At 33.9% G+C, this 18496-nt stretch overlaps 1 protein-coding gene across 6 annotated transcripts in view; it reads left to right on the top strand.

The window, feature by feature from the left end:
• The window catches only part of Pde8 (phosphodiesterase 8), a 145984-nt gene that overhangs the window by 67655 nt on the left and 59833 nt on the right, over positions 1-18496 (top strand). For 5 of the 6 annotated variants that reach the window (XM_066403529.1, XM_066403533.1, XM_066403530.1 and 2 more), the window contains 2 exons: positions 6503-6562; positions 11372-11559. In XM_066403529.1, coding sequence (XP_066259626.1) covers positions 6503-6562; positions 11372-11559 — 248 coding nt within the window. Of the gene's footprint in view, positions 1-4995; positions 5325-6502; positions 6563-11371; positions 11560-18496 lie in introns of those variants that run through there. The other variant, XM_066403528.1, reaches the window with a different exon arrangement.

The following is an 18496-nucleotide window of genomic DNA, read 5'->3' as shown; positions in this document are numbered from 1 at the left end:
CTATATTTGCAAATAAAAATCCAAATGCCCAACAACATCTTTATCTTCATGTTTATTATTATTTTTTGCTTGCAAAATAACAAATCTTTGTCCATTATAAAATACAACCAAATAAATTATAAACCTTGTTTCTACAGGGGGTCCAAGACTTTTGACGATGTGTGTAGTTGTCTGTTTACGAAAAGATTTTTAATGATATGAAGTAGGTATAGAAAAAAAATCAATAAATCTTCATATCTTGAGGTCCCCTACACAGACTTGCTCTGTGTTGGTCCCGCTACGACTCATCCTGTATATTGGAAAAATATCAAGGAATAGGGAAAGCAGGGACCATAACGATAATTTTTAGATCCAATACCCCATCACAAGGTGGGTCAAGATTTTAGAGAACCTTCAGCGGAAACGCTCTACATACAAATCTATGGCGAGAGAATATTAGTTGTGGCGAAAATCAACATTTGCTATAGTTTTGATTAGAAAAATTGATACGTTTGAATTATTTGCTAATTAATTATAGCTAAATAACGTTAATATTTGTTGCACTGGTTAATGCGAGCTCGAATTGATGTTTTTTGGATTATACCCACTGCAAATACACATTTTGAACACGAAATGTTTTCAATTTTGATTAAATTACATTGCCAACGAACATCTATTGAATAAACTGGAAATGTAGGTAGGAAGCAGAAGTACTCTCGCAAGTTAATAATTTTAAATGAAATAATGTCCCCGTTTAGGAAAAGCTTTCCGGAGAGCATATGAACAATATTCGCTTTAAAAGGACGAAATAAATCCACTGGATTCTATATTTCCAGCTGCAAATGTAATTAGAGTTTGATCCAAATCAGGCATGAGCAATACAACCCTAATTTATTCTTTCACAAGTGGAAGACATCAAAATGCTTCTTCGGAAAATCAGTCCACCGACTAAATTATCATGAAGTTAAAGGAGCAATTTCAGAACTTTAACCAACAAGCACGGCTTATTCGTCTCACTTTGAGTTCTCAACCCCCCCAGAGGTTATTTACGTTTATGATAATATTATTCAAATACTGAGAATATTCAGATTTCCACTTTATAATCATATCTGATCATATTTGGTTTAGAATTAGAAATTAAATTGAATTCCCAACGCGAATTTATGACGAATTACTAACGAACTAACGAATTATTAACTCTCAGCAATTCAAATTATTGAATCAATGTAGGAAATTGCTTGACCTGAGGTAATAACAACTAAAATGTTCCTTATTGATTAACTGCACACGTTATGAACTTCAAGGTAGTAGCCAAGAACTTACATTCCATTTTGAACCGATTCGTGCAGAACAAAGCAACTTCGCAACAATTTTCATTTAACGATTGAGTGCGATTGAAAGTGTCACAATAATTAATAACGTAACAGACAGATTTGGAAGCTAACTACACTCAATATTTCCGGAAGATTTTGGTTAATCTCAAGGAGGTTCAGTTGTTAGAAAATACTCGATAAGTTTATAAGTGATTGCGAGTTAAGACGTATAGAGGATTTAATTCCTAGTTTTCTTCGAGTTTAATTTAATGAAACTTTCTTGGCTAGGAAGGGTTGATGCCGAGCAGAAGTTTCCATTGAGGGTTAAAAGTATTAGTTGGTACAACAGTAATGTGCTTCGTTTGAATTGTTAGAAATATTTTTGTTATTGGATAGTTGCAGTGTTCTGCTGCGAGGTGCAAAAGTTGCAGGCATACAAGTATCTCTTATTGCCGGTATGGCAATCACGAGCAGTGGCGGATATGGGACAGGCAGTTTAGAATACTTAAGACTTAAAGCCATCAACCAAAATTTACGTAAAGGCATAGTATAATCTCAAAATAGATATATCTTGAAATTTTACTATTTGCCCAAACGGTGAACCGGATGAAATAGTCCTCTTGGCCGCCGCGATCTGCAGATATTAGGCCCATGGACTTTTTCCATTAGGGAGCAGTAAAAAATAAAGTTTATGCCACAGGACCCCAAACCCGCGAACAGCTTTGTGTACGTGTTAGAGAAGCTTGTTGGAGCATAACTCGACATCAACTAAATGACGTATTAACAAATAATCGTCGACGTATTGAAAAATGTGTGAGAATTTGGGGGTGTGTTAGTTGAAAATACTAATATTTAACCCAAAAAACTATTTTGTCTCAGTTAGTATTTTGTTAATTCTATATTAAATTGTAATATTAATATATTGCAAAAAGGTGAGTTTTTAGTATTTAAACTGTTCAAAGTTCTTTAATACTAGTAATACATTTTTCCTTGAACAATCGCAAATCAGTTTTATTGTTAAAATAAATTTTTTACAGATTTTAAAACTTGTTTAGGTAAAAAACATGTTTTATTCATTTTCTCCAAAACTCTGTAGAGCAGAAAAATGAAAATCAATACAGGCGGGTTTAAGGTCCTTCTAATTGAGAATCTGTCTTCATTTTTATCTTAAAAAAGCCCTAATAGTACTTTTTGAAATTCAATCGCATAAAAATGCACACAGTTAGCCATGATTATGGATGAAGAGTCATCGTACCTATTAGACAAATGTGCATTTTGAATATACAATTAACAAAAAAAAAATGTCAAAATCGGACAAGAAATAAAGATTTTACAAGGATGGTAAGTCCTTAACCCTGACACACTATTCACAAGATCGGAATATTTCATTTCTTAAAAGACTCTCTGAAATTTTAAATTAACTTTCTAATGAAAATTTACCATCTTGAAAGTATAGGTACTTTGGGACAGTGTGCAATAATAATTTTATCCTTAAATTACGAGCCAAAAATTTAACGTCCAGATGAGTTTGCGATGAGTTCTTCTAAAATTTCTAAATTTTCGTTAAGTTTTCCAAAAGGGAGTGGGAGGTATCTGAATTTGAAAATTTTGATTTAGAAGGGACTTATTGTAATGATTTAACTAGATTTTTTACTAATTAAATATTCTTATACCGACAATCGCACCCTTCGTTTTAGACTCACAAACTGCCTTAACGTAGGTTACGGTATGAGGCATAAAAAATGCAACATGAGACGTGCAGCAAATTTTGCTTGTTACGTAACTTTTTAATTCAAAAACACAACGTATGAGACTGAGGTTGGTAATATAATAACAATAATATTGTAATTTAATATTTTTTCCACTGTTTGCATCATGCTTGGCCGCAGGAAAAGTATAATGATCTAGTCGTCGGAAATTATTTTCGTATTCGAGAACATTATCAACTTGTGTCTCAGTTGCAGATATTGCTACTTTGAACACTCATTAAAAAATATATTTTTTTTCAGATTCATAAGAAAAAAATAACCTTTTCTGGACACAAAACAGGCTGTAGAGTGTCATTTTTACTGCCTAGGCGGTAAAATAACGCTTTTCTGCCTAGGCATTAAATTTAACATTTTTAAGCTTGACGCAGTAGTGTTTCACTAATTCACTTTCTTTGTCGATAGGAAAAAAATTATGTGTTTTACTTCGGGAAAATTCCTGCTGTAGCTTGTACTCGTATGCATCTCGCTACGGCAGTAAATTAGCTACGTTTTCGCTTTGTAAAGCAAATAGCTATAATTGATTGATGTACATATATTAAACAGCAGGCGGAACTCTAAATTGAACGTTTTTTAATATAATACCTTTCTGGTGAGCTTTTCAACTGGAAAATATTTCCAGCTGCCACTCGCAACAATTCACGTCCCACAAGACAGCTAATTTTAGTATAATCCATAAAATTTGAAATTATGCGTTAGACTTTTTCTAGAATTAATTTTAATTCAAACACTATGAAAAATACCTTCAAAAATTAATATTTTTTCTATCAAGTCAAATTTGTCGGTGTCACAATTTTGACTTCCTTTTTCTTCTTCGATCTTTTTGAAATGTCCACGAAGTGTCGTGCATGGGCCTTAGAAAACGGGCAAATTTCAATATTTCATGGACTACTTAAAGTGATCATTCTAGGCATTGCAGTGAATTGACATTAGCGCTATAAATCTCTACGCTATTTGGATAAATGTAGAGTTGGATTATTCGATTGGAATTTAAAGTATTTTCTATGCATTTTAGACGAACTGCGGTAATAAAATTTTAGATGAAATAGGTAATCGATAGAGAAAATTCCAAATATTTTCGTGGAGCCGGACGCATTGCAGCATCTCCAAGGGGAAAGCCACGATGCGGCCTCATATTCAAAGTTCAGAGATTTTCTCACCTTGTAGATTTTCATTATTCACCATTTTGAGCCACCACCTGCGGGGTCGCTTCTAGCACAAGACAAGATCCCGGGATGTATCCTTTCCCATGCCATATGCAACACGGTCGAAAGGTCTCAAATACAGGGCCTTTTCTGACCAGAAGCGAGCCGTGCAAGCGCAAAAATTGCCCAAGCTTCGGGAACTTCTCGCAATTTCCTTGTTGGACCGATTTTAATCCTCGACAACAGGTTTGTGTGGGCCCCCGAGGCATGGATACAATAATGGATAATTGCAACCTCTCTTGGAGGCCAACGGAGCAAATTTTATACGTTCGACTTTTCTACGCCGTTGCTCCGGCCCCCCTCGTCGGATCGACTTCATGCGAAAGTCATGAGAAAGCCCAACATTTCTCTTCCGAATGACTCCCCGCGGCTTTTGATAATTGAGTAAAAAACATGTCAATTTTTAATCCCATTTTCGGTTCACGGTCGAACAACGGGGGGGGCCATTGCCAAACGCTGTTTCGCCTTCGGTTAACAACGAAGACACTGTCATCTCAAACCACTTTATTATTCATCAACAAGACCTAATCCCCGGCTTGTTACGCTGTAGAATTATCTCCCAATTTCACACACATCCTGTAACCTGAAAAGTGTGTAGTATCAGATGTTTACAAAATTTTATCGAAACCCGCTACGTATTTAATCATTACCTCTCTTGTTATCAATCCCGATAAGCGGGAAAATCTATATTTTTTTTATTGGACAATAAAATATGTAGTTTGCGTTGAAACATTCACTTAGAATGTCTAGCATTCGGTAAAATGTCGATTATTTGCGACAATTGCGGCTATCCGGTAACGGTTGCTAATGATAACTTCGGCGTTTCTACACCCCTGTATGAGCAGGACGAGCATACAGGGGGGAGTTGGTTGTGTTTCTGGGGGTCGTGTTCGAAGAAAAGTGACGAGAGGAAACGGGCCAAAAATGGGGATGTTATTGGGGAGGCCCGCGAAGCGCGGTATCAGAGACGTACTATACAATTTGAGACTGATCCCAGTAGTTCAGTGTCCTCGCGCAGACTTCAATCATCAGTTTCTTCTTCCATATTGAAAGCGGCGAAGGTAAAAGTTTCTCTTAATGAGAATTGTTCGCTGAGGCTCATTAATTCATCTCTGTAGAAATCAATATGAGAACGTGGTGCCAGATTATTGCCAGTCATAATCTGTCCGCAAGGGGCAGGAGGAATATTGCCAATAACACCAGTATTGATATGCATAGCTTTTTGGACTTGATTGATTCAGGATAACACAGAATCCCATTACTTGTGTTTTTCTCTGTATTTCCCATTGCGGATCGAATAGTTACATTATTGAAGCATTTACAGGCTTCCATTGGTGACTGCTGAAAACCGTATGAAGCGTGGTTTATCTATGGATATAGAGTGGGACATAGTTTTTAGAGCCATAATAGGTACTGAGTAGAATAAATTTGTCATTGTGGATGTTAATTCTGAACCACTGTCCTACTCTACTTACATTTTCTGAGAAGTCAATTCGTTTTAAAAAATATCAGATAAGCAAAATCGCTATCGGTTTTTGCATGGGCGGTGACCTATTCATTTCGCACTAAGGTTATCCATTAGGGTAAAATAAAATTTCTTAGATATTAAGTAGGTAACTTTTATTGTGCTACAACGATGAGTTTCTAATGTGTAATGGCTTTGCTTCCGCTCAATATCGACTTTAATTTAAAACTATCGATATCTTTAATCAGAGAGGATGTAACTCGTATACTCATCTTTGTTCCGGTTTCAGGATTAAAGTTTATTGTGAACAGGAGGAATTTCCAAGGCATTTAATTCCAATCTATAATAATTTATCGTCAATAAATTGGATTTCGTTAATTCGAAACTGTATATTTCAAATTCCTGAAAATACTCATTACTGGCATCTACTGGAAATATCCTCTTGTCAAGGTCAATTTAAAGTACCACACGACAAAGCAGTAAGTCGCAAGAAACTTTTCCTAATTATTTTTGTAATATTTTATATTTTTAATGACGTTCTAACTCCTAGAGCGGATCGTGACAATTCCTAAAAATGAATAAATCCGGTTTTCATGAACATATCTCAGAAAAAAAGTACAAACATCGTTCCTGATTCGAATAAATTTTACGATAGAACCAAGCGAAAGGGGAAGATACAAGTTAAAATTCCAACGGCAAGAGAATTTAATAATATCTAGAAGACGAGATGTAGATGAAATTTGCTTAAAACGTTTTTTTTTTTTGTTATTTCAGCGAGGGCCAAATGAAGCGAAATATGGACTGATATCACCTACACCTAAGCATCATTTAAAGGTGAGAATTTCTGCATACTCCTTTCTTCATATTCCAAAGAATTAATGCACCACCAAGAAATATTCTAATATTTTATGAATTTCTTTCTAAATTGCTTTGTTCGTTTAAATTAATTTTTGCACCGATAATGATCCCTCAAAAAGTTAAGGGCGGTTCGTATTATCAAATCAGGTCACTGGTCGATCAAGGTCAGGTCAAATATCCTATTGTTGGGACCGTCACTTGATCGTCCTGTTAATGTGAATAAACCATAAGAAGTGAATGTTTTGAAGAGTTGACCTGATCTTGACCAGACCGTGATCGGACCGTGACCCAACCCGTGGTATTATTAGTCCTTTAAATGCACTTGTTAATGCTTTTTCATAAAGAAGGTATTTTTATGAATACTAGGGGTAACAATTACTAAATTTCAATATTTCCCTACTTTTATTTTCATAATTTACTGTTTTTTGTCAAGAAATTTTGTAACACCATGTAGATGTGAACATATACAGCAGTACCAAGCTTAGAATTTGGTTTAAGCTTTAGACATATGTTTATTTTCTTATTATAATATTTGAATTTTCAATGGCACAACAGCCAATGATTAAAGTTATAGAAAATGTACATTTTTGGGCTAAACGAACGCATCATTTGGTATCCGGGGTATCCTGTTTTTAAAACTCCAAAGCGTTAGTTTTTGGTATTGGGAGATTTTAAAATATTTTAAAATTACTACATTTACGACCAGAAACGGTCTGTGGGGTCTCTTTTCTCCTAACACCTTAGGGACGCCAAATATCATGTCAAGAAAAGCACCTGACCAGATGTGGAAAAAACCTGAATCTCAATATTCAACAACTATGTCGAAAACAACACTTTTCAAAGTGATTTTCGAAAGTGTTCCACAATATACTTTTTATTACTACAGAAATTGATAGGTATTTTTGCCCAGATTGCGAAGGACTTCTTTATGAAAGTTAGCACCCTTAATTTCATTTCGTAATTAGTTACATAATGAGAGCCTTCATTCCGCAATTTCAGTTAATGAATAGGAGAATTTTATACCACTTTCTTGTTATCTTTTCATGCTATCCCAAAATGAGAAAAAATCATATATGAAACTCTTCAGGAAATGCTATTTTGTAAAACTCCTGTGATATTGTAGGATCTCACTCGTTACACAAAGCTATGCATTTCCTAATGGTTACTTAAATGATATTACTATGGTTGTTCAACAATAATACGTTGTTTGTAAACACATTGAATTAAATTCGCATGTGTTTCTACACCCGTCTTGAGTGAATCACATTCGCTATAGTAAAAAAATTCGTCTTTTTATTAAATTTATGGGAGAAAAATTATTTATCAAACATACAAAGTTGCACATCATATGAGAGGAAGAAAGCAATTTTTCAGCAAGTATAAAAAAATGGTAACTTTGTGGTATATGTGTATGATAATTCAGATTTCAATCGGTAAAACTTCATTGCCAGTAAAATTGGGAAAACTAAATAGGGAACACAGTTTTAACCTAATTTTTTCATTAAAGCTTCGTTATCGAATATAAAGTGTTAAATTTTGTATTCAATTCATTTTCTCTTTTTTGCATTTGTAGATCCTACAGTTCGTTAAATATTTTGCTGAAATATTAACGTTTGAATAACCTAAACTAACTCCAACTAATTTGCATTATTAGAGTTTTTGAAATTGGGAAATTTGAATCAGACATCCTTTTTATTAGCCTAAACATTCATTTCACGTTATAAAATTGGAATTCTTTTTTCAATTTAGAAAATTTACTGTCACAGGCGTTTTTTCCATATGTGCAATCGATTTTGAGCTATTTGAGCAAATAAGACTGAAAGAACAATTTTGCACTAATTTAAAAAAGTCTCATCAATTAAAAAATTGCCAGCTTTGTCATTTACGTGGAAAAAATGCAGCTGCCAAACAAGTTGAACAAGAATTTTAGATTTAAGGTTATCTTGGATTAGGAGCTTATCTCGAAGAAATTTAGGAAGTAAAAGTAGTGCCTGAACATAAAATAATGATCCTCCTGAAGATTGTAAGAAAAACGATTTACAGTCTAATGATGCATACTTTTAAAATTTCACCTATACAGGGTATTTGAAATTCGACCCTCACCATTGGGATCTCGGAAACTAGAGGAGATACGAAAAAGTTTAAATGGGGGCAAAGTTGCGCAATCTAGTGCTTGATCGAATACCGTTTTCAAAATTTTAATTTTCCGAGTACTTCCGGAGATATCCGAGAAAAACTAAAAATTGGAGAATCCATTTTTTTTTTTTAGCGTTATTTGACAAGAAAGGTTAAATCCGTAAGCACATTTTCATTGTCACTTTTTCTCAGCTACACAATGACATATTCAAATTTGCGATCCGACGTTTCGTCTTTCGGCTACCATCATCAACTTTATTTTTTCTTATGGGCGCCATATTGGATTTTTCGACAAAAAAATAGTGCGTTTCATTCTGAATTCATTGATATAGAACTTCTTATAATTTACTTTTTTAAAAGCCGAAATATTTAAATAAAAAGAAGTATTACATAGTTGGCCTTGACTCCATCGAAAGACTTTCTTTTGTTCGCGTTATATGACAGAACTTCTCAAACGAATTTAGAGCGTGTGCAGATTTCCAATGAAAATGAGTTTCCGAAGTGAAGAAAAACGAGATATGTTAAGACTTTATTACAAATTTGATAGGAACAGTACGAAAACAGCTCAAATGTATTTTGAGTTATATCCGGAAAAACAACAGCCGCATAGAACATTATTTAAAACTTTGGACGAACATTTAGCTGAGTTTGGTGCTTTTGAAAAACCTAAGATGAAGTATGGAAGCAGAATGAAAGAAGATACTAGAAATAACCTACTGGCAGAGACAAAACTAAATTATTATTAAATGTTACAACAAGTGCTCAAATTGACGACTTTTTTGTGGGGCACTTTGAAAAATAGAATATATGAGAATCGAGATTATAACGCAATAGAAGAACTTAGAGAAAACATCATTACACAATGTAGAGTAATCAGAAGGAGAAATATTATTAGGGCTGTCACTAATTTAAATAGACGTGTTCGTTTATGTATGCAGGAGGAAGGTCGTCAATCTGAACACTTGTTGTATCATTTAATAATAATTTAGTTTTGTCTCTGCCAGTAGGTTATTTCTAGTATCTTCTTTCATTCTGCTTCCATACTTCATCCTAGATTTTTCAAAAGCACCAAACTCAGCTAAATGTTCGTCCAAAGTTTTAAATAATGTTCTATGCGGCTGTTGTCTTTCCGGATATAACTCAAAATACATTTGAGCTGTTTTCGTACTGTTCCTATCAAATTTGTAATAAAGTCTTAACATATCTCGTTTTTCTTCACTTCGGAAACTCATTTTCATTGGAAATCTGCACACGCTCTAAATTCGTTTGAGAAGTTCTGTCATATAACGCGAACAAAAGAAAGTCTTTCGATGGAGTCAAGGCCAACTATGTAATATTTCTTTTTATTTAAATATTTCGGCTTTTAAAAAAGTAAATTATAAGAAATTCTATAACAATGAATTCAGAATGAAACGCACTATTTTTTTGTCGAAAAATCCAATATGGGGCCCATAAGAAAAAATAAAGTTGATGATGGTAGCCGAAAGACGAAACGTCGGATCGCAAATTTGAATATGTCATTGTGTAGCTGAGAAAAAGTGACAATGAAAATGTGCTTACGGATTTAACCTTTCTTGTCAAGTAACGCTAAAAAAAAATAAAAATGGATTCTCCAATTTTTAGTTTTTCTCGGATATCTTCGGAAGTACTCGGAAAATTAAAATTTTGAAAACGGTATTCGATCAAGCACTAGATTGCGCAACTTTGCCCCCATTTAAACTTTTTCGTATCTCCTCTAGTTTCCGAGATCCCAATGGTGAGGGTCGAATTTGAAATACCCTGTATATTTAAAAATTGTAGGAGCTATTGACAAAAAAAAACTAATTTTGGAAGTGTGACGTATTAAAATTGATTTTTCTTTTTCTTTTTTCCACTTCTATAGCCTAGTAAATTTCCCTCATTAAACTCAGAATCGCCCTGTATGTATATCCGAAAAGAAAAACGAAAAAAATGTTTTAAGAACTGCATCGTAGGTATTTTATGGAAAAAATCTATCAATAAAAATGTATAGTGCTTTTCTAGAGTAAATAGTTTACGAGATATTTAGCGTTGAGATAATTGACTATTTTCACTTTGTTTGGGATACTTCAGTAATTTAAAACTTTTTTTAGATGTCAAAATTGCAAAGCATCTTGTGATTTAATAAACTTTTACATATAATTATTTTAAAAAAACCTTAGCCCACACAACAAGGTAGATAATGACCACTCTGTATGTGGTTTTTACCATTATCCCTTAATGAAATAAAATTAAACTTAACTTTTTATTAAATTCTGAAGTATACACAGTTTGCTACCTTCCCGTTGTTATACTTTATCTCGTCTTCGAAGGTATTTCAAACCGTACAATTTTTTACTACTTACCTACATCAGATCCAAAATATTTCAAATTGCTGAAAAATGGAAGACATGTATTTGGGAATTAAAAGCACACTTTGTTGTTAATTTACACTTCAACACCAGAACGTCGATTAGAAATTCTTGTTTCAAATAATGCTTTCAATTAAACCGAGTTAAATGAAAAATACCTTCATTTTTCGAAGCAAAGGCATTTTATCTCATCATGGCTAAAGAGAAATCGCTTCGATATTCATTGTACTCACTATGTACTACTATGTATTCAGATTAATAGAATTCCGTTTCTTTGCAGTTATTATTAGTATTTGCTCATCCAGACCCCGTATGTGATACAATCTCAAAGGCAGCGGACAAGCTCGGTTTCGAAATAACATCCAGCAATAATGATATAGGAGCCCTGGATGAGTATCAGGCAAAGTCCCACGATTTAGTCCTCGTGGATGCAAGAGTAAAATGCTTCGATAACGATCTGCTTTGTCGGTAAGTAATTTGTCAAACAAGTTATTCCAAAGTCAAGAACCGGTAATTCCGTGTAGATATCTATGAGAAAATACATATTAAAAAAATTTAAAGGGTATTTAAGTGTGATATGAGAACGTGACGCAAAAGTTTGAACGATTTGGCTTCATCAGATATTTTAGTCTAGTCTCTTGATGACGTTTTCTCTGTTAAGCAGTCGAGGGGATTTAAGTAGAGCTGTGATAGTAGTGAGTGGTCAAAGACACGTTTTTCTACCGCTTATTTCGGTTTGTCAAGGGATACTGACCAGATGATAGGACAGTGCAGAAGTCTACGTAAAACGCATTCATAACCTGTTTGATTTTTTCCTTGTGCATGAAATTCCTCTGTATTGTAAATTGGCAGAAAACCGTCAGGTGTAAAGTGCTCTTCTACTGAGTGTTGCCATACTGAGAAAATTAAAGGTCTTCGCCTTTTTTATCATTAAGTGTTTCTCTCCATGGCTTCCTCCTCCTTCCTTTTCTCTTCTGGTTTCCCTGCAGGATAATGTTTGATACGATTCCCATACTAAACGAGAAATTATAGTGCAAGAACTTTTGGATCCCAATGAAAATAAAATAAGAATCAGATTGAGATGGGGCTGTAATGCCGTTGCATGCTCCATCTAGCAACAACAAAGCGCTTAGTGGGACGAATAAGGAGGTTAAAGTATTCTATGGCATCAAACGAAGAAGGCTACAGATTTCGGATGTGTAATATGCAATGAGAAACGCTGTCTATTGCGGCGTATGATGAAAAGGAAGATTGAGAACGCAGATCTGCAAGAAGAACATTCTGAACTTCATCTTGCACATCTAAACCTGAAGGAATTGGTCGGCTCTGGAGTCAACTTGCATAAAATTGAAGTATACGAGAATTAAAAGAAAATTGATCATTTGGGAGAAGGCAAAATTGGTAAATCAAATATCTGCTTGTGGCTTGAAGACTGCGTTGCGATACAAAAACCAAAATAAAGTTGAGGAGCTAGGTCGAATATGTAATAGTTATAGTTATCAAAAGGATAATATCCAATATCAAAAATTAAAGACCAATGACTGCTAACCTCAGCGATAGAACAAGAAAGGATGTTATATTAGAAAGAAAGATAAAGGTTTGTTTGGATATGTTCCTTTGGATGAAGACATTCAATTAAAAAGTCATACTTTATATGTCAAAAAACGAACATTTATCGACTTTAAAAAATGTGTAGGCACAAAGCAATTTCACTTGCGAATGAACAGAGCCCATTTCGAAGGCTGAATAAACATTTTACGAAAAGCCATCCTTTGTATTAACGGCCAAAGTTAAAATATCGATAACAATTTGTTTGTTTAATGAAATGTCATTTTTTTTTAATATTTGGAAAAGGCGAATCTTTTTACATAAATTTCGCAATGAAAACCCTCTTTGTTTCATGCTTCAAGCACCTTTGTTAAAGCCAGTTTTTAATTATGTAATCTTATTCAACAAGGATGTATAACAACTAAATGAAATTTAACTACCAGAAATTAAAATGTTCGATGTAACTACTATTCTTCTGGAAGCAGCACTGATAATGCCTTTTCAAGTCTGTGATGTTTAGGCGGAATATGATCGTGATGCTTCAAACGAGCAATTTCAATTGCAATTTTATTCAACCAGTGGTAACAATCAAGCAAATAATAAGGAAAGTCAGAATTTATATCGTCAGACTGTACAAAAAAGAGTTCTTTTCGAATGTAAAATAAAAAATATAACATTTTGTTTAAAAAAAGCCTTAAACTCGTCGTTATTCGCTTTTTCTTAGCTTTAAAGATTTTCTAAAGATCATGATAAGTTTCGACGGTAAAAAATATGTAGAATTAATGGATATTCTGGTTTTTCATAAATATTTTTTTAAGCTTAGAAATCGGATCTGCTCACTCGAAACTAGAACGCTTTGCAAACAGCAAATTAAATACATTTTTTACATTTAGAACACTAAAGTAGCACCATTCCCCTTCTAAGGTGGGTTTAAAGTGGATCATTTACTCCAATGAGAGTAATTTTTTTACTCTTTCTGGCGTAATCATTCACTCGTATAATCAAATAAAAAGTTAGAAAAACAAAAATCCTTTCGCATCTTTCCGAATTAAACCAGCCTGCAGTTACTTCGATTCTTTAAGAAAATATGCCAGGAACACGCTATTTGTCTTATTTTCGCTTACTTTTTAGTCTTCGCACCATTTTTTGATGTCCGTATATCGTTTCTTGTATATTAATTTTTGCTTTTTCGTTAAAAATGCTGCGGTGGTTTCTTCTGCAGCATCTTCAATTGTGGAATTCATGGCTTTGGAGTAAATTTAGCATTTATTTAATAGATTTGCCAGTATCTATTTGACACTTTTTATTGATATTCATGGACAACCGACACTACTTATGATTTAGTTACCTCAGAATATCAACATAAAAGGTAGCGCTTGGCACTCATATACAGGGTGTCAATTTGAAAACTTTCCACTCCTATTATATCGAAAAGGGATACATTTTTAAAAAATCGTCGGAAGACGTCGGTTTTTTTTATCTAGAGGAAACAATTTTTATGTAGAACTCATTGCGCCTGTTTCAACCTTCTACTCCCCCCTCAAAGAGACACCCTCTTAAATATCTTAAACTCTAAAGGGGGTTAAGTAACATAATTCAACAGTCATATGTAACAAATAAGATGTCAAAATGTAGAGAATGAAAAATCCTTTAAAATGATATATCACTTAACCCCCTTTACCGTTTAAGATATTTGAGAGGGTGGCTCTGGGGGGTAGAGGGTTGAGAGACGCGTAATTAATTCTACATAAAAATTGTTCCCCTTTATAACAAAATTAATGAGTTCTGGCGATTTTTAAAAAATCTATCCTGTTTCGAGGTAATAAGGATGGGAATTTTTTAAATTGACACCTTGTATGTACATACATATACATATGTACGTTCGAATACCGGAAAGTAGTGTTTTGCAGGACGAGCCAAACACTCATAGATTTCACGGAGAGTTGTAGGTGAGGCCTGGCAGCTTGGGGAACCTCGCTAAACACATTTTCAGTCGTGTATTTCAAGAGAAAAGGATATATCTATGAGGTTTATGGTAATTTCCAACAATTTTTTCATCAGAAAATCGATAATGATGTCATAAACTAAATCTCTATCTTTGATATTTCAAGCTTTATCTGAAATATGGTAGAAATCGGGGTTGTGTTTTAAACTATTTGATTTTAAACAGGTCTTCATAGTAATTTTTAAGGTGATTTAAAATGGTTTTAAACGTAGTTTAAAACTGAATATTAAAAAACGCTTTGCTTTTCAAGAAAGATTTATTCCAATATTAACAAGAACAGGAGTAAGACGACGATTGCCCGATTAGTAAATTACCGTACAAATATTTGACCAAGTCATATTGAATTTGTCTGAAAAGTTTTGATTTTGGCCGTCAACTTCAATAATGACAGAGTAAGCAACACATGTGACAGAAATCATAATGACAGTTGACACTTTTAACATATAGAGTGAAATTGACCAGTAACTTATCAGACGAATGCGTGGACAAGTAAAATATTATTTCACTGTTTAAAATTGCCCGGTAATGTACTTGTCAAGTATTCAGATAAGTAAAATAAATATATTTTCCTGACCTGACATTTCTCGACTTTTCTCCGAAAATAGAATTGCAGTAGCTGATGAAAAATACGGGAGTCGTCTAAACGTTTAATAGCACAAGGTCATAATATTTTCATTTAATTAACTGTTCATGGTAAAACGATGACGATGAGTGGTGTACTTCGTAGGTGTTTTGAAGCTTGCGGCATATTCCGGAGCCCGAGATCGGGGAGTACCCGATTCGTTCTTTTGTCACGGTTGCCAGACTGCGTTGATGGGTCGCCCATAACCATATGCCAATTTATAGGTCCTTAAATTGACATATTGGCATTTATTAATTTAATTTCTCTACGCCTATACCAGCAAATTAACTGTGTGCAGCTGGGACACGCCGATAGATTAGCATATAACCACAACAATCACGCCAGGATACGTGCGTTACATGTGTTGCGTATATCGCTACAAATGCAGGTTTTATGTTTAAAAATTTTCTTTAACGTTTAAAATATGTTTTTACGACATGTTTTAAACGTGTTTAAAATAAAAGAAAATATATTAAAAATTAAACAGATGTTTTGTTTAAATATTTATAAAAAAATCTTTTTCCAACCCTGTTATAAATTAATTTAGGCGCTGAAAGAGGTAAAAGAAGTAAGTTATTGTGAGTTTGGTCGAGTTAGGACGTGGACTTTTTCAATTTTTTTGATTCGCTGATACTGCAATTACACTGATATTAACACCATGTCAATGCACACAACCAATTTTGTGAGCTTAAAAACGAATAATTCAAATTAACTAGTAATTCTAAATTAAGAAATATATTCCTAGAACAATATAATTATGAGGACCCGCGAACTGATGGATTTTCATATCTCTTGTAGTTTCTGAGATGCTATTCCTTACCTATGTTGTTGATTTGAAAAGTTCTTTAAAATAAAGGTTCCTTACAAAAATTCATTTCCAAGCTGGATCAATGATCTCGAATAAGTTATCCGAGGCTAATAGTCTAGAAGTCAACTAAGTTGATATCAATGATGAACTCAAATATTTCAAAATATTGCTGAACTTTACCAAAATGGGAAGTTCTTGTTACAACTTTTCATACTTTGAGCACCGATACCTCGAGAATCCGTAGAACAAATGCATTGAAAAATAGCTTACGTTATTCTTTTGAATAAAAATTCAATAAGCTTACACAAACTGGATTGTTGTAATATTTCATTTTTCTGACATACGCAATTCCAAAGACGTATTTCTTCAAAGGAGCTGTTCAGATTCATCGACTTTTGCGATAAGTTATGCCGTAGGTTATATGCCAAGTCGTGCTGCTTATGTATGTTTATGTCAAGGTATTGGCGTATCGTGATTCCATGGAGCACAGGCCGGATTTAATTATAAATGATCCAATAGACTCATTCAGAATAAATCTGCATTTTGAGATCCACGTTTACCACGAGAATACGTCTTGAGTACACTTATTAATACCAATAAAAATCGAGACGTTTTCTGATTTGCCATTCGACGTTTCGTCTTTGGTCTACCAACATCAACTTTTTTTATGGGCGCCATGCTGCTGGATTTTTCAACAGAAAAATAGTGCGTTTCATTCTGATTTCATCGATATATAACTTCCTATAATTTGCTATTTTAAATGCCCTAATATTTAAATAAAAATAAATGTTACCTCGGATGGCAAATCTGAAAGCGTCATCGTGTAGCTGAGAAAAAGTGGCAATGGAAATGTGCTTGTGCCTTTGGACTTCCTTGTCAAACAACGCTAAAAATAAATAAAAACGAAATCTCCAATTTTTAGTTTTTTTCGAATATCTTCGGAAGTGCTCGGACAATTCAAATTTTGAAAATGCCTTTTGGCCAAGCCCTAAATTACACAATTTTGCCCCTGTTTAAACTTCTTCGTATCTCCTCTAGTTTCCGAGATCCTAATGGAGAGGGTCGAATTTGAAGTACCCTGTGTATTCAGTATTTTGAAACACATTTGTCGATGCATTTTAGATAGAAACTTTAGCATTCTTAAGATTCTTTTAATTTGTTGCAATTGTTTAACATCTCTACCACCCTATCCTGTAGTAAATTTTTTGAATTATCTTAAGTGGAATTATTTGATTAGTTCTCACCGCAATTTCCCTTTGGGTCGTAAAAACTTTCCAGCTAGCAACGTCTAATCAAGAGATTGCTCTTCGAGTTTTCAAATCACGTTATTTCTTTCATCCATAAGATCATTTCGTTGATACAACGTTGTCGGTTTACCAAGTAAGCTTAACGGCAACATTGTCGATAATTAACGCATTTAGTGACCTGTTGCTAAACTTAACCGAAATGGAAATACTGGAATTTAAGACACAATCACTAATTGCAGACAGTTTTGGATTCAATTACCTCCGTGTGGTGAAAGAAACTGCCAATTAACAGTTTCTGCGGAAGCAATCGGAATTTAATTACACAGAGATGACTGAATTATTTGTTTAATTAACCTGAATGACTGATTGAGGAACATTGGAGAATTCGTCTTTTCACGCATTATTCAGAAAACCTTTTAAGTGCTTAAATAAAGCATCGTCTGATCATGCTGATATGACGAAATGGAAATAGAAACCTTATCGTCCCAATACCATATTAGCATTAGTTAAAATTACTATCTATTTAAGTGGCTGTATAAAGGATTATAAATTAATACTGAATAAATAGAAATGTGCTCGAGATACGGTTTGAAGGATAAATCTCACTTGTAACCTTATCGGGAGCTTAGCAGAACAATTGGTGAAGGTATCTGATTTTATGGGTGGTAGTGACGATGACCTGTAGTAATCCTCAAATTCCAAAAATCTTACTAAGAATAGAAAAAATTTTACTAAGCCGTTCAGGATTTCTGACAGATTGGTGAGATAGAAGATAAGGTATTGCACGATTTGAATGTTAAGTAATAGTGGCAGACGTGGAAACCCACTCAAGGCCATGTACTTAAGAAAATGCAAAAACTGTAAATCGATAAAGTAGGAAACTTAGGAGCAGAAATTTAACGAATGAAATTCAACCGAATGATTCTAATACACTAAGAACACTCACAGTGATTTCTGATATTGGTTGAAGGCGCTTATTTGACTTTTTTAAACTCGTCCATTAAAAGCGTTATTGAAAAAATATGTCGATTTTTTCGACTGCCAGAAGCTTGAGTGCGATTTAAACATTTTTTTAATGATCTAAATAACATGCAATGTGTCCAAGATAGTAACTTGCAGCATGGAGATTTCGCAAATGGAAAATATGCTCGGGAGATTGAATTAGGGGAAAGTTG

This window comes from Euwallacea similis, chromosome 29 (assembly GCF_039881205.1).
Source record: "Euwallacea similis isolate ESF13 chromosome 29, ESF131.1, whole genome shotgun sequence".
Taxonomy (NCBI): Eukaryota; Metazoa; Arthropoda; class Insecta; order Coleoptera; family Curculionidae; genus Euwallacea; species Euwallacea similis.
This window is presented reverse-complemented; position numbering and strand designations above follow the sequence as displayed.